This window comes from Puma concolor, chromosome A2 (genome assembly GCF_028749965.1).
Source record: "Puma concolor isolate L17-30 chromosome A2, mPumCon1.1.hap2, whole genome shotgun sequence".
Taxonomy (NCBI): Eukaryota; Metazoa; Chordata; class Mammalia; order Carnivora; family Felidae; genus Puma; species Puma concolor.
The window spans coordinates 117155404-117176999 of record NC_141668.1 but is presented as its reverse complement, the minus strand read 5'-3'; the positions used below and the strand labels follow the sequence as shown (position 1 = coordinate 117176999).

At 44.3% G+C, this 21596-nt stretch overlaps 2 protein-coding genes and 1 pseudogene across 6 annotated transcripts in view; 1 reads left to right on the top strand and 2 right to left on the bottom strand.

The window, feature by feature from the left end:
* The window catches only part of MKRN2 (makorin ring finger protein 2), a 28090-nt gene extending 8802 nt beyond the window's left edge, over positions 1 to 19288 (top strand). Inside the window, exons 1-8 of one of the 2 annotated variants that reach the window (XM_086697398.1) lie at positions 801 to 838; positions 4771 to 4899; positions 6222 to 6403; positions 7552 to 7856; positions 9093 to 9307; positions 11345 to 11455; positions 17515 to 17659; positions 17832 to 19288. In XM_086697398.1, coding sequence (XP_086553524.1) covers positions 816 to 838; positions 4771 to 4899; positions 6222 to 6403; positions 7552 to 7856; positions 9093 to 9307; positions 11345 to 11455; positions 17515 to 17659; positions 17832 to 17969 — 1248 coding nt within the window. In that variant the 5' untranslated portion in view covers positions 801 to 815 and the 3' untranslated portion in view covers positions 17970 to 19288. Of the gene's footprint in view, positions 1 to 800; positions 839 to 4770; positions 4900 to 6221; positions 6404 to 7551; positions 7857 to 9092; positions 9308 to 11344; positions 11456 to 17514; positions 17660 to 17831 lie in introns of those variants that run through there. The other variant, XM_025920928.2, reaches the window with a different exon arrangement.
* On the bottom strand, positions 5733 to 5853 carry LOC112859577 (U4 spliceosomal RNA; annotated as a pseudogene).
* The window catches only part of RAF1 (Raf-1 proto-oncogene, serine/threonine kinase), an 83916-nt gene continuing 81517 nt past the window's right edge, over positions 19198 to 21596 (bottom strand). For all 4 annotated transcript variants that reach the window (XM_025922716.2, XM_025922723.2, XM_025922736.2 and 1 more), the window contains 4 exons: positions 21246 to 21364; positions 20757 to 20888; positions 20479 to 20613; positions 19198 to 20256 (listed from right to left, as the gene is read on the bottom strand). In XM_025922716.2, the coding sequence (XP_025778501.1) occupies positions 20113 to 20256; positions 20479 to 20613; positions 20757 to 20888; positions 21246 to 21364 (530 nt within the window). In that variant the 3' untranslated portion in view covers positions 19198 to 20112. The remainder of the gene's footprint in view (positions 20257 to 20478; positions 20614 to 20756; positions 20889 to 21245; positions 21365 to 21596) is intronic.

Here is a 21596-nt window from a genome sequence, read left to right as displayed (position 1 = left end):
TGCCTTCCTCAGTAAGCTGAATCATTCCTAGCTTTTAGGGTAAAGTGGGAAACTTAGGACTCTTCATTTCACTTGAACACTTAGAGGCCACTGTAGGGTTATTAATCGGCTTGATTTCAATACTGTGTGTCAGGAAACGGGGAACCACCCAAAGGAAGGAGAGAGAGATGGGGAACAGCCTGTTGGTGGAGCAGTCAGAACACACACATTAATTGATTAAATTTGCCATCTCATATAGACATGGTTCATGGTACCTCAAAACAATTACAATAGCACCATCAAAGGTCACTGGTCACAGATCACTGTAACATATAATAATAATGAAAAAGTTTAACGTCTTACAAGAATTACCAAAATGTGACACAGACAGATGTGAGTAAATGCTATTGGAAAATGGCACCAACAGACTTGCTCGAAGCAGGACTGCCACAAACCTTCAATTTGTAAAATGCAGTATCTGCAAAGCACTATAAAGCAAAGTATGCCTGTAAACAGTTTTCTTTATGACAGAACTCTCAGAACCTTTCCTCTGCTACTCTCTGTTGTAAATCTCTAAGAAAGACTAGATTGTGCCATTTCCTAAGTTGACTTGACCATTTGTTATCTCTTGTTTTGAGATGCACTCATCAGTGTCTCAGCTGACATAGGGTAAGTTGGAGCACAGTTAAATGATGCTCCAGCGTCATCTCTCGGCAGGCCTGTTTGAACCCCCTACAGTGCCTCTCTTCTGTGCATTTTTCTTGCTGTTCTCTCTTTCCTCTCTCCCACTGGCATCCCTACCACTTTGCAGACTCTGCTTGGACCTGACCTCTGGGATGTTGCCCTCTCTCAGCCCATGGTATGTGTCCCCTCAGCACTCTGCATGCTTTGTGATAAGGCACAGGTCACTTTTATAACGTCAGCTTAGTTGTCATTGTTCTTTACTGGACTTTAATGAGAGCTGGACTTTGGGGGTACCTACTGTGAGATAGGTTCTGTACTGAGCATTTTATATTTTTTTTAACCATACCCTTGCCAATGTGTATGTTTTTAAAACTAAAATAACCGTATATTATTACAAAAGCAGTATATGTTCATGGTAGAAATGTTAGAACATACAGATCAGGAAAAAGAAGAAAGTAAATATACTTTACCCACAAAGATTGCCTCTCTTAATATGTTATCATATATTGGAGCACCTGGGTGGCTCAGTGGGTTGAGCTTCCGACTTCAGCTCAGGTCGTGGTCTCACAGTTTATGAGTTCAAACCCCACATCAGGCTCCATACTAACAGCTCAGAGCCTGGAACCTGCTTCGGATTTTGTGTCTCCCTCTCTCTCTTCCCCTTCCCCGCTCACACTCTGTCTCTCTCCCTCTCAAAAATAAGTAAACATTTAAAAATATGCTATTATATATCTTTCTGGATTGTTTTCTAAAATCTATTTATTTATTTTGAGGGTGGTGGGAGGAGCAGAGAGGGAGGGAAAGAGAATCCCAAGCAGGCTTCGTGCTCAGCACAGAGCCTGATGCGAGGCTCAGTCTCACACACTGCGAGATCATAACCTGAGCCAAAGTCGGATGCTTACCCTACTGAGACACTCACTCGCCCCTATAAATGCTGTTTTATAATCTGCTTTTTTGTTAATAATCTTGAACTTTCCATGTCAGTAAGTTTTCATTTTATCTTAGTCCATACTCAGATTTCTCCATTTGTTCCGAACATGTCTTTTACATCTGGTTTGTTCACACTGGAATATAATCCTGGACTAAACATTGCATCGGGTTCTTATGTACCTTATGTAATGTCTACTAACCTAGCACAGCTCCCTCCTTTTTAAATTTTTCTTAACAGCTTTATGGAAGTATAATTTACATACCATAAAATTTACACATTTTAAGCATACAAGTCAATGATTTTTAGTAAATTTAGAGTTTTATAAGACCACAATTAAACTTTAGAAAATTTTCATCACCCCAGAGTTACCCCTCCTGCCCATTTGCAGTCACTCTGCATTACCCCTTCTCCCAGCCTGAGGAACCACTTGCCTACTTTTTGTCCCTATGGATTTGCACCCCCGACCTTTTTTTAAAATGTCAGCTCTGTGCCCAAAATGGGGCTTGAACTCATGACCCCAACATCAAGAGTCATACGCTCTACCAACTGAGCCAGCAGGCACCTCTGCCCCTCTTCTTGACATTACATATAAGTAGGATCATACAACATGTGGTCGTTTGTGTTCGGGTTATTTCACTTAACCCTAATGTGTTTGAGGTTCACCCACATTATAGCATGCATCAGTGCTTCACTCCTTTATTGCCAAGTAATTCCCATTGTATGGATATATTACATTTTGCTTATCCATTCACCAGTTGATGGAATTGTAAAAGTTTACACTTTCTGGCCGTTATGAATGATGCTTATATGAACATTCATGTACAAGTATTTGTGTGAACATACGTTTTTATTTTTCTTGTGTAAACACCCAAGAGTAGAATTACTGAGTCATATGGTAAATTTAAGTTTTAAAAAAACCACCAAACTGTTTTTCCAAACTCAGGTTCCCTCTACTCCTTCCATGACACTTACTTGTTAAAGAAACCTGGCCCACGTACCGCCTCTTCTTTTATATTTATCTGATTGCTTTCTCGTGATGGCTTTTAGCTTGTTCTCAGTCCCCTGCATTTCCTGTAAACTGGGGGTTAGATCTGGAGTTTTGTTGGATTCAAGTTAAATTTTTTTGGCTAGAATGTATCACAGGCTATGCTGTGTACTTAATCCATATTGGGTCACATCAGCAGACACGTAATATTTCAACTTCATTTTGTTCCATGTAGATACTGGGTCCAGCATTATTTGTTGAAAAAACCATTCTTTCCCCCATTGAGTTACGCAGACAAGTTTACCAAAGTCAGTTGGCCATGTGTATGTGACTATTTACAAGTTCTTTAAAGAGATTCCCTCAGCCTCCTTGAACTCCAGTCTGTGTCTGTTCAGCTCAGCAAGACTGCTGTGCTCTGCTTGGGGTTCATCTCCTTGCACCAAGGCCCAGAGTGTGCCTCTCAGCAGAAAGCCAGGCTGAATGTGGGCTTACCTCGTTTCCCTTCTCTCAAGGACCAGTCTTGGGTTGCCTTTTGTTCCTGTCTCAGAGCAGTTGTTTCCTATATTGTGTTCTGCTTTCTAGTTTTTTTGTTTGTTTGTTTGTTTTTGCGACAGAGAGAGACAGAGCATGAACGGGGGAGGGTCAGAGATAGAGGGAGACACAGAATCGGAAGCAGGCTCCAGGCTCTGAGCCATCAGCCCAGAGCCCAACGCGGGACATGAACCCACGGACCGCGAGTGACCCGAGCTGAAGTCGGACGCTCAACCGACTGAGCCACCCAGGCACCCCGTTTGTTTGTTTTTAATTGGAGGGCTCTTTCATAGCTAGAAGCAAAAATCTGTTCTTTCTTCCTCTCTGTGTTTCAGTTTGAATAGTTGCTGTTGCTGTGTCTTCAGGTCTTCTGAAATGTTCCTTTGTTCTCTCTAATTTACAGTAAGTTCTTGCAGTGTAATCTGCATTTCAGATATTGTAGTTTTCACTTCCAGAAGTTCCACTTAGTTCTTTTTTATTTCTTCCATTTCTTTCATACTCAGCATAATTGAACATATTTATGATCTTTGTTTTTAAAGTCCTTGTCTACTGATTCCATCATCTGTCATTCCTGTTATTGACTAATTTTTCTCCTTGGTTATGGGTCACATTTGTCTGCTTTTTGGCATCTCTAGTAATTTTTTATTGGATGCCATTGTGAGTGTTTTTGAGCATTTGGATTTTATGGTCTTCCTTCAAAGACTGTTAAAGTAGGTTTTGTCTGACAGTTATTTGCTGTCAGCTTGACCCTTTTGAAGCTTGTTTTTAAGCTTTATTAGGGTGGGTCTAAAATACTCTTGGGGTGCCTGGGTGACTCAGCTCATGATCTCACGGTTCATGGGTTCGAGCCCTGCGTTGGGCTCTGTGCTGACAGCTCAGAGCCTGGAGCCTACTTCAGATTCTGTGCTTTCCTCTCTCTCTCTCAAAAATAAATAATAAACATTAAAAAAAAAAAAAACTTTTTAAAATTACTCTTTACTTTAGGACTCTTTACCCTTATTACCAAGGCATGTCCCTTTGGGATCTCTCTACCATTTGCCAGGTGTCTCTACTCTGGCTGGACAGAATTAGAATGCTTCCCAGTTACTTCTTCAGGACCAGAATTAGACCTCTCGGTGGAACATCTTATATATTTCTTTTGGTGCAGCACTCCGTTACTTGATCTTTGCCACAACCCAGTAAAGTAGGAAGTGTAATTTTCATTTTCTAGATGGAAGTAGTGAGGCATAAGGAAGTTGGTTTTGTGGCTTGCTCATAGGTGGCAGGGCTGGATCTTGGGCTCAGGTCTTGCAATTCCATTACAACCATACGCTTTAAACCCTGTGAGAACAGAGAGAACAGATAGAACAGATTTTCAGAGAGCATTTTCTCAGTTTTGAGGCTCACATTTACATATGCAACACCTCAAATCAAGAGGGTTATCTGGAAACAGAAATTTATGGGATCATTTTTCTTCCAGAAATCTCGTTGAATTAGTTGTGCGTCCAAAATCACTGTCCTAGAATCCAGGAAATATGGACATCTCCAGTGCCTAATAGAGCCTTGATACATAATATATGCATAATAAGCATTTATATGCTAGGCTTAAGAATATGGGGATCTTATAAAGTAAAGTTTTAGAAAGCTTCTAAAAGTTTTATGCCTCTGCTTGTCTCTTCAGGTATTTTATGCATGGTGTGTGTCGGGAAGGAAACCAGTGCCTGTTCTCACATGACTTGGCCAACAGCAAGCCATCCACCATCTGCAAGTACTATCAGAAGGGCTACTGCGCCTATGGGACTCGTTGCAGGCAAGGGCTCCACAGCTACTGCCAGCTTTTCTCCCAAGTTAACTACTGTCAGGGATTCAGATTCCTCACGTGGAGTGTGGGTATTGATGAGAGGAAAGATTTAATTTGAAAGTAATATGACAACAAAAAGTATGGCAAAATCATTTTGAAATCTCAATTTTATTGCCATGAAAATAATTGTAATTTTTCAAAATCACTTTTCAGGCCTTATTCTTATGGGTCTCTAGTTATAAAATCGCGCTCACAGTGTGTATCTCTTGCTTTTTTCCCCACTTAACATGTCCAAGTTTTTCCCTAAGCTGCTACTTTATTTCCTAAATGTAATTTTATGTTTCATAGTGCTAACATACCATCATCTGATTCACTATTCCTCTCTTAGATATTTAAGTGGTTTCCTGTTTTTTTTGCTATGAGTACCCCTGCAGTGAACATATATATGCATATAGAGTCTGCCTTTTTTCCACTGACATCTGTAGGCAAGTTTTGTGAATTCTAAACAGAAAAACATGCCAAAACTCAGTTCAAGTGCTTTTATGGTGAAGAGCTGATCTGTTCTTTCCTGTGCCGCCTGGAGGGTGGTGGAAGTTGTCCCTGCCCCACCGGCAGGTGCCCCAGAGAGACAGTCCAGGAAAGGCCCGCCCGGCTGTTACATTGGCCATCATTAACATTTTGGGGACACCTGCCAGAAGAACACTGGCTTGGATCTCAGAAGATTTCAGTTCAACGTCTGGCTGGACTTTTGGGGATGTCTGTGTGTGGTGTGGGTTATTTTGTCTGTCCCACGCACATCCCACAAGGCCACTTAAGTGTAGGTGATAGATAGCAATGTACCGCTCAGTCTGAATTGCCAGGCATTTTGTACTAATTGATAAGCTTTTGGGAAAACTTTTCAATTAGCAATAATTGCACGTCAGATGAACCTCATTGGCTGCAATACCGCCACTGCGCAAAGCTAATTGATAAGCTTTTTCTCACTTTTCTTTAAGGATTGTTTTTTAGATTTATTTATTTATTTTTTAGAGAAAGAGAGTGTGAACAGTGGGGGGGCAGAGAGAAACGGAGAGGGAGAATCCCAAGTAGGCTCCGTGCTGTGAGCATGGAGTCCGACACAGGGCTCTATCTCATAAACCGTGAGATCATGACCTGAGCCGAAATCAAGAGTCAGATGCTTAACTGACTGAGCCACCCAGGGTCCCCAAGCCTTTTATCATTTAAAATATGGGAAATGATTGTCTCACTCTCCACCTCCACAAAAGGAGAAGAAAGGATGTTCCATGTGCAGGTCATGTGTCCTTCATATGTTTGCTGTGTGTTTTGTTTAGATACGATCACACGAGACCTTCTGCTGCAGCTGGTGGTGCTGTGGGCACTGTGCCCCATGGCGTGTCCTCCCCGGGTTTCCATAGTCCTCACCCTGCTTCTGACCTCACTGCATCTATTGTGAAAACTAACTTACATGAGCCTGGGAAACGTGAAAAGAGAACACTGGTACTTCGAGACCGAAGTGAGTGAGCAGAGTGAAAAGCAGTCTCGGGTTGTTCGTCATGCTCCTTTCTGGCCCTCTCTTGTCAGAGGGCTCCTAATCTGGTCCCCTCCAAGCTGTTCAAGGGTGGAGCCCAGAACTGTCCTGAGAGCAGCTGCATTTGGCTGCAGAGCGTACAGTTGATGCAGTGGGTCTCGGGTTGGGCTGATTGCCAAGTTCAGCCTGACAAGACATGTGGAGTGACCTTTTGTCAGTTTTTAACTGCTGTCTGTATGGGGTGGTTCTGAGAAGCACCAGGCTTTCAGAGCTACATATTTTGATAAAGCACATGTTTCACTGTTTTACTTCCAGGTCAGTTCATAGTCTTAGTTCTTGTGCTCAGCCATTGTTTGGTATGTTAGGTTACAGCTTTGGTAATAGAATAGCATAATGGGGTTTGTGGAGGAAGTAGGCTACAAACCATACAAGTTATTTTTATTGGTTGGTCCTCAGCAGGTGAAGGGATTTCTAGCTCTTGGAATTGTGTTGCGTTAGCTAGGTAGTCTCCATCCTAAGCAAACAAGTAATCGCACTAATCGAATGTGTCCTCTCTAAAAAGGCTAGAAGCGCATGCGGCAGAGGGTACAGCTCCTGGTGTGAGGAGGGGGCCATAGGGGAGTCAACACTGGCTTCAGGACCCAGAGGCTCGCTCTAGATTTTGATTATCGTTCACTTTAAAATGATAGGTAACTTTCCTAATATAAAGGAAAGCACTGTGTTCTACCGACATCATTCTAAATTCCATTTGACTTCTATTATGGTGTTAAAAAAAAAATTCTCATGATTGTTTTTTAGTGTTAATGGGTCCATGGTTGACATTTCCATAGTTGTCATCTTTAAACCGCAACTTGAGTGTTCCTCTCTATACAGATATCATGGTCTGTTTTGCTGTTTTCCTGTGTTGCCAATTAATGTTTTTTCCTTTCTTAAAAAATCATGGTTGCAGGAATGTCATCAAGAACATTTTATACTTCTCCTTCTATTTTTTCCCTCTTGGCCTATTTCTGTATGATCCAAAGAGTAGAATTCCCAAGGTCAGAGTTACTTAATTTGTTAGGTTTTGACTAAGTGCTTACCAGAAATTTTGGGCCAGTTTTCATTTTTGTGTGTACCGTGTGTTTTGTATTAAGATCTCTCTGGCATGGCTGAAGAAAAGACTTGCCCAAGTGTGGTGAGTAATCCAGGAGGCTGCAGCGATCTCCAGAATGGCCCAGAGATGAAGCCGCATTCCTACCTCGATGCCATCAGGAGTGGCCTTGATGACTTAGAAGCCAGCAGCTCCTACAGCAGTGAGCAGCAGCTGTGCCCCTACGCGGCTGCTGGGGAGTGCCGATTTGGGGATGCTTGTGTCTACCTGCACGGGGAAGTGTGTGAAATCTGTAGGTTACGAGTGCTGCACCCCTTTGACCCAGAGCAAAGGAAAGCTCATGAGAAGGTAAAATCACAAGCTTTTTTGCATGAGCTCATTTCAAGAAATTTGAAGTGGGCTAAGTGACAAAATTGTTGGTATTCCTGTAAGCCATCTTTCTGCCAATAATACCTGCAGTGTGTACCTGGCATATTTATACTCGATTTTCAAGTCCTTTTTCCTGTTGTCATTTTGACAATTTTTGATTATTTAGAATAAAGAAAAAGGGTAGAGGCATCAGAAGACATGTATGTGTCTCTCTCTTTCTCTCTCTCTTTCTCTCTCTCTCTCTCTCTCTCTCGCACACACACACACCCTCACCCTCCCTAGGTTTACATATCTTTGTGGCTGAGATCCAGCCAGGCTGAGTTCTAGAGAATTTAAGAAGCCAAGTATTGGAAGGAACCTTTCAGGTCATTAGGTCCCCAGTGTTCATGGAGGTGCTGCCTCCCCTAGGCTCTGTGCTCGGAATAAAGATGGGGTGAGAGAGATAGAGAGGAGCCCACAGCTATAGTGTTAGAGCTTATGAGGACGAGCAGGCCATGGTGTGTGAGGGGAGTCTGCCACTGTCCATTGTCTCCGCAGGGATGTTCAGGTGAGCACAGAATTAGAGCTTTCCTCTGCACCCAGGTTAGTTGGCCTTTGTCCTATACATACTGGTTAGTCTCCCATCTGTGTCCACCACGAGCTCCCAAGGGCAGAGCCTAGGTCTTCATACTCTTTGCATTGGCTCTCACACTTGATACACAGTGCATCACACCGGAGGTATTCAGCATCTGCTCACTGAATGAGTACATTCATTAAATAAACTTGTTCTCTTGAGAAGCAGTGCTGCTTCCCTCTGATTGTGGACTACCGGCCTGATGTTTGAAGTTAAGGATTATTCAGCACTTCTGGTAATTGGTGTGGTTCAGAGTGGGCAAAGACAGCACCCAGAAGAGCCAGGAGATCATGGCCCCAGGCTTTGTGAACTCTGTGATCCCACACTGGTCCTCTCATCTTTTGGGACCTCCGTGGTCTCAGCTCTAAACTGGGGGTGACCATAACATGCTAGGAAAGCAAGGGGCTGGGCCGGCATTGGTTTGAAGTCTTTTTGTTGTCTGAGAGAGCTTTGTGTCCTCAAGGCAGGGACCGCCTGGGCTCTGCCTGTGGCTGTCAGAGTGCATTCCTTGCTGATCTTGGCTATGGCATTGTGGCCACAGCCTGCTCCCCAGCAGCCCAGAACCTAATAAGAAGTTTCCCTCCTCTCTCTCCATACTTCAGATCTGCATGTCGACATTCGAACACGAGATGGAAAAGGCCTTTGCCTTCCAAGCAAGTCAGGACAAAGTGTGCAGTATCTGCATGGAAGTGGTCCTTGAGAAGGCGTCTGCTTCTGAGAGGAGGTTCGGGATTCTCTCCAACTGCAATCACACGTACTGCCTGTCCTGCATTCGGCAGTGGAGGTGTGCCAAGCAGTTTGAGAACCCAATCATTAAGTAAGTTCAGCTAGGGGTTCGATTTGGGGCCTTCTGTCCACTTTTCATCCCTCCCTTGTCTTGCACTGCGAAGGTAACTAGTGTGAATCCTAGCCCCTGACTGCAGGGACCTGGGCATGTCAGGTATCCTTCTTGAGCCCGAGTGCCTTTTCCTTTAAAACACTGGTCACAACCTCACAACTCCTGCCGCCTGCTGCTGGCCTTTAGGGTGTCTGGGGACACTCAGCAAGGATTGGCTGTGTGAGAAGGTGTTAATGGCACTGGCCTATTTGACTCCTCTTTGCCCTTAGGCTGATTACCTGTTCACCTTCTCAAACTTTTTTTTCATATGTAAAATAGGGTTGTTGGAGGATTAAATGGAATAATGCATCTAACACATTTCACGTAGTGTCTGACACGTAGGATGTGCTCAATGGAGCCAACACAGGATCCTTTTCTTCCCCCCAGCTTTATTGAGATTTAACTGACAGAAAACAACATAGGATTTTTCAGTTTTGCGGAGGGATGGGGGAAGAACTTAGTCATATTGAAAAGTGTGTTGTGTACTGTTAGAAACTCTTCACAACCGTTTGTCATAATTCTCTCAGACCCAGTGATGATCATTCTCTTTTACAGATAAGAAAACTGGGGTATAGTGATGTCAAGTAACTTGCCTCAAGTCACACATTTGTGTGGTACAATAATAACAGGTTTATTGAAATAAAAGTGTGCGGTTCAGTGGTTTTTAGTATTTTCACGGTTGTATAACCATCACTTCAATCTAGTTTTCGAACACTTTCATCATCCCCAAAAGAAACCTGTGTCTGCATTCCCTGCCCATTTTCCCCCTGCTCCTTCTGTCCTGTGGATTTGCCTATTGTGGACATTGATTGTAAATGGAGCCTCCGGTACGCGGCCTCTCTCTGTGCAGCACTTTCACTCAGCAGGTTTTCAGAGATCGCCCATTTTGCACATGCCGGCACTTCATTCCTCTTCACGGCCGAATAGCATTGCATTGTGTGGATGTCCACGTTTTGTTTGTTCATCAGTTGACAGGCGTTTGGATGGTTTTTCTCTGGGTTATAATAACTAATGCCTCTATGAGTATTCACACACAAGTTGTTGTGTGGCCGTATGTTTGAATTTCTTTTGGGTAGATACCCAGAAGTGGGATTGCTGGGTCATAGGGTAACTGTTCAGCTTATTGAGGAACTGCCGGGCTGCTCTCCACGGCGGCCACACCACAGATGAGGGCTCCACTTGCTCCCCACCTCATCAACACTTGTTACTGGTTGTATCTGGATTTTATTTATTTATTTTCTTAAGTGTATCTATTTTTGAGAAAGGGAGCACGAGCAGGTAAGGGGCAGAGAGGAGACCGGGAATCCTAAGCAGGCTCTGTGCTGAGCTTGAACTCATGAACCATGAGATCATGACCTGAGCCAAAATCAAGAGTCTGAGCTTAACTGACTGAGCGCCCCAGGTGCCCCTCTGTTTCTGATATTAGCCATCCTCGTGGGTATGAAGTGTGATGTATTATGGTTCTGATTTGCATTTCCCTGATAACTAATGATATTGAGCATCTTTTTCTGTGCTTTTCAGCCATTTTGGAGAAATGCCTACTCAGATCTTTTGCCCATTTTAAAATTGGGTTTTTTGTGTGTTTTTTGTAAAGATTTTATTTTAAGTAATCTCTACACCCAAGGTGGGGCTTGAACTCACAACTGCAAAATCAAGAGTCACATGCTCTACTGACTGAGCCAGCCAGGCATTTCAAAGTGGGTTGTCTTTTTATTGTTGAGAAGAATATGTTTTTAACAATAAATAAGGTTCTACACCTGAAACTATTACTATACTATATGTTAACTAACTGTAATTTAAATAAACTTGAAAAAAATGTAGGAAATAAGGTTCTTAGATGATTCTGATTGCACTTTTTGGAATTTTGGGTTAGGAAAACACCTGGAGTGGCCATGCATTTGAGCAAGGGGTTTGGTGGTGCAGTGCGCACAGGGTTTGTAATTCATCTGGCCCATACTGATCTGATTCTAATTTCAGGTCTTGTCCAGAATGCCGTGTGATATCAGAGTTTGTAATCCCAAGTGTGTACTGGGTAGAAGATCAGAATAAAAAGAATGAGTTGATCGAAGCTTTCAAACAGGGAATGGGGTAAGTACTTTGAGTTCAGGCATGATGCCTGTGCCTGCCGGGCAAATGCACTATATTTACATACCTTTGAACCCCACAGGTAATAATTTAATTTTTAGATTTTCAGTTTTGAGATATAATTAACAAATAAAATTTTAAAAGATTTAAAGTGTCATGGCGAGTTCACACATATCATGAAAGGATACTCCCATCCAGTTAATTATAATACACCTATCACCCCCTTTTTTTTTTTGCTTCATTTTTGGGTGAAAACATCCACGTTCTGCTCTTAGCAAATTTCAGTTTTACAGTGTTATCAACTATAGTCACCATATTTTACATAAGATACTTATTCATCATATAGCTGAAAGTTTGTACTGTTTTACCAACCTTTCCTTATTTACCCTAACCTTTAGTCCCTGGGAATCACTTTTTTACTCAGTGAGTTTGACTGTTTTCATTTGTTTGGGTTTGTTTTAGATTTCACATGTAAGTGATATCAGCATTTGTTTTTCTTTGTCTGGTTAATTTCACTTAGCATAATGCCCTCAAGTTCCATCTGTGTTGTCACAAATGGCAGGATATCCTTCTTTGTTGTGGCTGAATAATATTCCATTTTATGTATATTCCACATCTTCTTTATCTATTTGTTGACAGACACTTGGGTTGTTTCTGTATCTTGGCTGTTGTGAATAATGTTATCGCAGACACAGAAGTGTAGATATCTCTTCCAACAGGCATGAGGTGATATCTTATTGTGGTTGTGATTTGCATTTCCCTGATGATTAATAACGTTGAGCAACTTTCCATGTGTCTTGAACATTTGTACGTCTTCTTTGGGGAAAATGTCTATTCGGTTCCTCTGCCCATTTTTAAATGGAATGTGGTGGTTGTTTTTTTGCTCTTATATGAGTTCTTTGTAATATTTTCTCCAATTCAGTAGGTTGCCTTTTCATTTTGTTTGGTTTCCTTTGCTGTGCAGAAGCTTTTTAGTTTCATGGAGTCCCACGTGTTTATTTTTGCTTTTGTTGCTTTTGTTTTGGGTGGGCAAATCCACAAAGAACATTTGCTAAATAAGGTGAATGTCAAGGAGCTTACCCCTATGTTTTCTTCTAGGAGTTTTTATGGTTTCGGGGCTTACATTCAAGTCTTCAGTCAGTTTTGAGCTGTTGTGTATGGTGTAAGATAGTGGTCCAGTTTCCCTGGCATGTTTTATTGAAGAGCTTGTCCTTTCCCCGTTGAATATCTCTGGCTCCTTTGTCGTAAATTAATTGACTAGATATGCATAGGCTTATTTCTGGGCCTTCTATTCTGTTTCACTGAACTATGTATCTGTTTTTATGCTAGTACTAAACTGTTTGGATTACTATAGCTTTGTAGTACAGCTTGAAATCAGGAAATATGTCTCCAGGTATGTTGTTCTTTCTTAGGATTGCTTTGGCCATTGGGGGTCTTTGGTGGTTCCATACATATTTTGGGGTTGTTTGTCCTATTTCTGTGAAAAGTGCCATTGTAATTTTGATAGGGGTTGTTTTCAATCTGCAAATTGCTTTGGGCAGTGTAAACATTTTAATGGCATTTTTCCAATCCATGAGCATGGGATACTTCCCATTTATTTATGCCTTTGATTTCTTTCATTGTCTTAATAGTTTTTCAGGTGTACAAGTCTGTTTCACCTCCTCTGCTAAATTTAGTCCTAGGTATTTTATTCTTTCTGATGCAGTTGTAAATGGGGTTGTTTTCTTAATTTCACTTTGATAGTTCATTTAGTATATAGAAAGGCAGATGACTTTTTATAGATTTTGCATCCTGCAACTTTACTGTATAAAGCATGAATATAACATTTACATATGTTAGAACCCAGCAAGGTAATATGATTTTTGCATTTGAAAACTCACATTTTTTTTATTTTTATTTTTTTTTTTTTAATTTTTTTTTTTCAACGTTTATTTATTTTTGGGACAGAGAGAGACAGAGCATGAACGGGGGAGGGGCAGAGAGAGAGGGAGACACAGAATCGGAAACAGGCTCCAGGCTCTGAGCCATCAGCCCCAGAGCCTGACGCGGGGCTCGAACTCACGGACCGTGAGATCGTGACCTGGCTGAAGTCGGACGCTTAACCGACTGCGCCACCCAGGCGCCCCTCACATTTTTTTTAAGAGAAAAAGTTTATGTTTACTCAGATAATTTACTATTTCCAGTGCTCTTTGATTTGGTTTATAATTCTTTCCAGTTGGTATAATTTACCTTCAGCCTCAAGGACTGCTTTTAACGTTTGTTGATGTGCTGGTGATGAATTTTTAGTTTTCTTTTTAGCTGAAATTGCATTTCTGTTCATTAAGGATATTTTCACTGAATATTGGCCTGATCGGTCCTATTTCCATCTTTGTCTCCTTTTGCAGTTAATACAGTTCTGGGTTAACAGTTTATTTTCTTTTTGTACTTTGCAAATATTGTTCTATTATATTCTGGCCTCTAGTTTCTGAGAAGTCAGTGGTCATTCACATTATGTCATTTCTCTAGGGTTGCTTTCAAGATTGTCTCTTTATCTTGGTTTTCAGCAGTTTGCTCTTTTGCCTGGGAATGGTTTTCTTCATATTGTACTATGTATTTTTCTCTGAATATGTAGGGTTTCGTCATCCACCAAATTTAGGGAAATTTTGGCCATCAAATTTTTTCCCTGCCCTGTTTCTTCTTCTCCTGGGACTCTTAATTACATGTGATAGACTTTTTGATATTACCCTAATAAGCATTGGGGTCTGTTCATTTCTTTCCAATTTTTTTTTTTTAGTATTTATTTTTGAGAAAGAGAACAGAGTACGAGCAGGGGAAGGGTAGAGAGAGAGGGAGACACAGAATCCGAAGCAGGCTCCAAGCTGTCAGCATAAAGTCCAACATGGGGCTCGAACTCACGAACCGTGACATCATGACCTGGGTCGAAGTCAGACACTTAACTGAGCCAACCCAGGTGCCCCTTAAGCAACATTTCTAATCTCAGTTCGTTTTGTTTTTAATTTTTTCTTTTAATATTTGTTTATTTTTGAGAGAGAGAGACAGCGTGAGCAGAAGGGACAGATAGAGGGAGACACAGAGTCTGAGACAGGCTCCAGGCTGTGAACTGTCAGCACAGAGCCCGACACAGGGCTCGAACTCACAAACTGTGAGATCATGACCTGAGCCGAAGTCGGACGCTTAACCGACTGAGCCACCCAGGTGCCCCAAGTTTGTTTTTTAATCCTTGGTTAAGTTGCTGTGAGCCTGTTGCACTGATGTGTGGGCCAGCCATTTGTGCTGAGTTAACGTATAGTATTGGCATGCTTCCTCTTGTGTACTTTTCTGTGTGGGATTGCTTCCAGTGGATGATTTCCTCTCTTTCTGTTGGTCCTTCAGGCCCAAGAAACTGGATTTGACCCTGAAGGTTTAGACACCCAACATTGGCATGCTTGAGGCTAAAAGCTGTTTTTTCTTTTTTATTTTTTTTAATTTTTTTTTTTTTTTTAACATTTATTTATTTTTGAGACAGAGACAGAGCATGAACGGGGGAGGGGCAGAGAGAGAGGGAGACACAGAATCGGAAGCAGGCTCCATGCTCTGAGCCATCAGCCCAGAGCCGGATGCAGGGCTCGAACTCACAGACCGTGAGATCGTGACCTGAGCTGAAGTCGGACGCTTAACCGACTGAGCCACCCAGGCGCCCCTAAAAGCTGTTTTTTCTAAAAAAAAAAAAAAAAAACAAAACGAGTCTTGACATTCTGTTCTTCCCGGTGCCTAATTTCTTGAAGGATCCTCCTGCTGCCTTCAGGTCTTTAAAAAAAATTTGTATCGCTAGTTATTTGCAGGAGGGTCAGGTCTGGTAGAAGTGTGCTTGGCTGTACTAAAGAGCGCCGTATGTCACCTTTTTTAATGGTTCCTTCAGATTGCCTGTCACTTAGTAAAAGCTGGTCATTTTCCTGGTTTACCAGTTTCCGCGCCCCGCCCCCCCCCACCATGTGTTATATCTCCACCAGAGGGCAGGAGTGGCAAAGGTGGAGGGGCTGGACTATAGAAAACAGCTGTGCTGGAGTTGGGAAATTCTCATGTTCTTGCTCTTTGGGTTGGTCTTGGCCTTAGTTTCTATTGATGGTGGTGTTTTTATGTGTTCCACACACATTTAATGTGCACCTACTACAGGCCAGGCACCTTCAAGCTAAGCACCAATGGAGGACATCAAGCATAGATTAGTAATTTCAATGAAAATTGCAGAAGGGCAATATTATTGCATGTTTTTTGGTGACAAATTCTTAATGAGAGTACCAAGCCACATGTCACAACAGAGAAAGCACTTGGATCCACCTGGGAGCATCAGGGAAAGCAGCATGGGGACCCTGAGCCATGAAGCATGAACAGCTATCTGTGTGTGTAGAGAGGGGAGGACAGAGTGGAATGACAGGGGTACAGAATGATACAAATGTGTCTGGGTAGCAGTGGCCCTGGGATTGAGAGAGGTGTGTAGAAGGATGTGGTAGGACCTACAGGGACAGATAGGCTGGAGTGGAATCTCGGGGGGTTGGGGGGTGCAGAACAAGCGACACACTGTTGGGCACGCTCCTTGGTGGTAATGTGAAGAGGCTGGAACCTGGTGGGAGCGAGGCCAATTAAGAAATGACTGTGGCAGGTAGCAGAGGACAGCACCCCCAGGGGCTTTAGTAGTGTGGGGGCAGAAAGGATGGAGTGATTGGAGGCGTAACAATTGGGAGAGCTGAGAGCAAAGAGGCAGTCAGAGTGCACTGTCCTTGGTGACCAGGTAAGGCTGGGGGAGAAAAAAGCACAGTATTGGGGGGCAGGACTAGAGAATCACTTTTTGAACTTGAGTTTATTAAAGCCAGTGTCCAGCAGATTGGTGAGAACTCACTGCCTGAGCAGTCATTTGAAGATCTCAGAGCCTCAGGGGTGGAGGCTGTGACAGGTCTGTGCCCACACCTCTGTACCTCTGCTTGGATCCCCTCCCCAGCCCGTGCTGGGGTCACACCTGGTAGGAGTAGGCGCCCAGGCAAGCACGGCACGCCGTCCTTCACTGGACATTTGTTAGGGGGCTTTCTCTGTGCCGCTCTGAGGTCTCAGAGACCCTCACCACCAGTCTCTGGCATCCTCTTGTCTGAGAAGACAGACACTGGTGTCAAGAGTCTCCCTTCTTTGTTATCAGCCACTGTCACATACCCCACCTGCCCCTGGTAGCAGTAGCCTGCCCTTTCTGTGGTGATCTTGCTTTCTCTTCCCTTCCTCAGGACTCCCAGATGCCCTCTTGCCTTTTTGGGCATCTTCACCCCTTCTTCACCATGGGATCATTTGATTATAAGCCAAATTTCCTGTAAGCAAGAAGAAATAAGAATTTTCTGATGGTTGTGTTTTTCCTGAGGAACAGTTGTACTTAATGTAGGGATCTGTGGGTAAAATTTGAAGATGGGGGGGAAAGGGGGATGAACTTTTTGCTGTGTTTTTTAGACCTGTGTATTTCATTTTATCCATTTAAAAAACTTTCCTGAGAAGGGGTCCGTAGAGTTAACATAACACAGAGTTAAGAAGCCCTGCTTTAGATCTAGAGGGTGGGGACCAAGGAAAATTGGAGTGAGACCTCTAACTTTGGGCAGCTGCTGAAATTCACTGCTTTTCCTGTGCCTCCTAAGTCAAGGCTCCTGGGGTCACATTGACATCATTGCTGGCTAGGAGGAAGGGAAATTTCCCTGGGTGGTGCTGCTATTGGGACTTTGAGCTGAGGCAAGTAGCCCAGCTTCAGAACCTTGGAGCCCTGACAACCGGCTCAGAGCAGCCATCAGGTTGTCCTCCCCCGAATGCCTGAGTACTGCAAGCTCAAAAGTGAAGTCCCCCGTGCAAGTTCAATTCTGTGTGAGGCCACATGTCACAATGGCAACACTATCCAACTTGGAAATCAGCATCCTAACCTCACGGAGCCTCAGTTTCCCCACCTATGAAGTAAGGCTCATCTAGCTCTGGCATTGTGGGCAGGGACGGAGGAAAGCCTTGGTTCTTCTGGGGCCCAGGCTCTCCCACAATCCTGTTGACTTTTTCTTTCTGTTTTTCAGGAAAAAAGCTTGTAAATACTTTGAGCAAGGCAAAGGGACCTGCCCATTTGGAAGCAAATGCCTTTACCGCCATGCTTACCCTGACGGGCGGCTGGCAGAGCCTGAGAAACCTCGGAAGCAGCTCAGTTCTGAGGGCACTGTGAGGGTAAGGACTTTGACGTCTCTGTCAAGGACACTTACACGGTGGCATTTCCGGGTACTGGTGCTTTCCCTAATAGCTTTGGTACCAGGGAACGGGGTGAGCAAAAGAAAAACAGCATCTGGCCTTCACGTTACCACTAATAACCACCAGGCATGTTTGCTGGCTCTTTTTGCAGTTCTTTAATTCAGTGCGACTCTGGGATTTCATTGAGAACCGAGAAAGCCGGCATGTCCCCAATACTGAAGACGTTGACATGACAGAGCTTGGGGACCTCTTCATGCACCTGTCTGGAGTGGAGTCGTCAGAACCCTAAGGAGTAGCCAGTTACCCCTGTACCTTGGGCTCTGCCGGCCAAGCCTTCCCAAGCTAGGGCGTGCGGAGCTTCCTTCACTGCAGCCTGAGCTGCACCTGACCTTGGTCTCATCCACTCCATTATTACAGCCGTGGGAGGAGTGAAGGATATAAAATAGCCCAACAAGTACATGGAATCGCTACTTTTATAGTTGATCTCTTTAGTTGCATCTCAAGCTCCTCAGAGGGACCAGCTGACCAGCCAGATGGGAGTTTTGATTGATTGCTTTTAAAAACAACCTGGCTCCTATCCTTGAGCTTTAGCTCCCTAGAAACAGTCACCGTGCAGATTCGTTTTTCTTAACCAGGTATTCCTCACCCTTATAAAACGATTCCTCTCTAGTCGATTTCCCTAGTGTACTTAGTGTGTAGTCAAAACTGTTTCTTGAAAAGCTCTGTATAAATCAAGTGGGCACCACACACCTTAGCCTAAAACTTGTGCTCTTCAGTGTCCCAAATCAGAGCAGGAGTCCCGTTGCCGTGTGTTCAATAAATTCCCTGTAAGGAGGGGGCTCTTGAAGTAGCAGGCAGTGTAGGGCAGAGGTATGGCCCCTCGTTTCTGGTTGGGTGTTGGGGCCACATGCTCCAGGGAAACACGTCCCCGGCTGTCACCGGTGGGCTTTCCTGGGGCTCTCTTTGGGCTCATGCCCCACGGGTAGTTTTACTGAGGGTCAACACACACACACATGCTCTTCCGTGTGGCCCCTGCTCAAAGCCACGTGTTCTGTCTGTAAGCCTGGCTTTGATTTGAACTTTTAGTAAGAAGTGAAATGGCACGCAGCAGTTTCTGGTTCTGACCCAGCAGTGGTCCTGAACAGAACAAGTCCTCTGTCATCAGTTGTGACTTTAATTGAAGGAACATAACTTTGTGAATCAGAACAAATTCACCCCAGGCCTGAATTAATCTATTTTTATAAATAGGTATAGATACCAAATATTTTATAAAATGCATTAAAGTGTAGGTAGAAAAAGGTTTACTCTTACCTGAGTTTAGAATGCTTGCTTTTTCCATTTTTTATAGTTAACTCTTTAGTGAAGGGTGACAGCACAAAGACTGAATTAGATTCCTTCGCAGCAGAGGCTCTGGGCCTGTTTCCTGCTGCTTGAGTTCTTGCTCCAGGAGGGATGAACAAATGGGAGAGTTTAAGCTGTAAGCTCAGTATTTAAAAGGAAGAAACAGCCATTAAACCTACATTTAATTTATTTTATTAAAATAACATAATTGAACCATCAGATAACTGTATTTTGTCAGGCGCAATAAAAACAAAATTAAAACCCAAATCATCAAGAAAACCTGTATTCCTGGCTTCCTTGCATACACGTGATGTGACTGAAGAGAAAGGCTGGCCCGGCGGCCCCGCCCCATAGGGGCAGCTCCTGGAAGACAGATTCAGCATGATGGAAGACTGCTCCCTGAGAGAGCGGAGACTGGGAGGGGCAGGCCAAACGCCTCTTCGGAAAACCGTCCCAATGCACTGGAGACCTCCAAGGAAAGGAAGTGCCCCCAAAGTCAAGGTCCATAGTTCCATAGTACCAACGCAGGTTCCTTCAGGCGGCCGTCGTCTCGACAGTCCTGGGCTGTTTGGTGCGTTATGTGCAAAACTACCTGTTTGGCGCCATACCACTAACTCTGAAGAACGGTCCTTCCGTGACAAGCATTCCACATAGGAGCTGATGCCCCAAATCCACATGTCCACATCAGGGCTGGTTTGTCTGCTACCTTCATTTCCCCTCTGAGTGCTTTTTCTTGCCCTAAAAATACTCATTTAGCCAATAGCTGGGGCCCCAGATCATGTATTGCCAACTGTAGCCACTGGTGCATCTGGAGAAGGCTTGGCTCATGAGCGTGGGGGGGGGGGGGGGGGGTGGAGAGATGCAGGGAGGGAGCAGGACAAACCAGCATTGCAAATGGCTTCCCTCTCCCAGGGCCAGAAAGGGTAGAAAAGAAGGCAACATGAAGTTAAGGCCCTGTGAGTAGTCTAGAAGGTCCTTAGCAGCAGCTTCTCTGAAAATGAGCTCTCTGCCTCCATCAAAAGGGAGGAGAAAGGTGGTGCCTGCTGACTTCCCTTCCTCCCCTGGTGGCCTGAGTGCAGGTGCAAAGTCAGCTAGAAGACAGGCAGTCTAGGGGATGTGGTCAACGTGCAGGCGTTGATATCCTCAGTGTGGGCCGCCCGGTGCAGGGATGGCTCAGAAGCACTCCGGTTGATTTTCGGCAGAGAGTGTTGGAGAAGCTCGATGGAAGACAGGATCTAAAATGAAGCAGTGTCATTAGGTGGGTTTGGTGTCACAGCAGAAGCAGCAGCAGCAGCTCTCAGTGAGGAGTCCAAACACGGGCCCTTGTCCCCACCCCACCTGCAGCATCTGGTGCAGAACACGAGCCCTGTCCTATAGAAAACCCACACCTCCCTCCTCATTTCTGTCATTAGGAATTTCTGCTGGAATCCGTTCCCACCCCCTGAGCTGAGTCTTACCTGGGGAAAAAGAGGCCTCTCTTCCTTAACCTTCTTCACACAGTCAGCTACAAGCCTCTTCATTGCTTTGGGGCAGTTCTTATATAGCTTACTGAGGTCTGGGGAGGCATATCCTCGGCCCACCATGAAGATGATCTAAGAGGAAGGAAACCGTTGAGGGACTGGGTGGAGGCACAACAGAGACAGCAACTTCTGAACCTCCTGCTCACACTGGCAGGAGGCCCAAGGCCTTCCACAGCTGAATCTGGATCTGCAGCAGCCAGCAACAGTGCACGTACCTGGTCGCGGTTATTGATGTGGGAGTAAGGAAGCTCCCCTGTCATGAGCTCATAGAGCACAATGCCGTAGGAGTAGACATCAGACTGGAAGCTGAATGGGTTATTATCCTGCATTCGGATCACCTCGGGGGCCTACAGGGACAAAATGCATTCATTCATCACCATGTGGGCCCCACAGACATCCAGGTGCCAGGCTGTCCCTTCCCCTGGATATAAGACAGTCCTTTCCTCAGTTCTGCACCTCTTCCCCACTCGGGCTCACACAAGCTCGGGAAGCCTAGTCTCTGGTACCCAGCACCTATGCCTCAGTATGGTTCTGATCGCTAGCTTCCAGAAAACCCAAATTTGCCTCAGGCTGTCTGACGTCACTGAAGGCCTCACTGAGGTATCTGGACTTCCAGGAAAATGTCGAGAAATGTAAGTTTACACACAGACCTCTGGGGTACCCCTTCCACCTGCACTCTGCTAGGGGGAGCCTCGCCTCCTCACCATCCACAGGACAGAGCCAGTGGGTTGTTCGACCTGCTGAGAACCGCTCCAGCGCGACTTTACTGTTGCCAAACCAAAATCTCCAATTTTCACCGTCAGGCCTTCATGGAGAAATATATCTCAATGCTTGTTAAGGACTCTGGTTTCAAAAGAACGGTCAAGTTAATTTTAAACCACTTCCCAAAGGTCTGAAGAGCAGACCATCTCTCTGCTCTGCGCCCCGCCCCTCCCCTCTGACTGCCCCAGCCTCCTTTGCACTGATTTGCTTGGATTTCTACAGTTATAAAAAGTGCTTCCAAACTGCCTTTCTTCCATGAGGCATGTAGCAGTTGCTCAGGGCGGCAGATTATT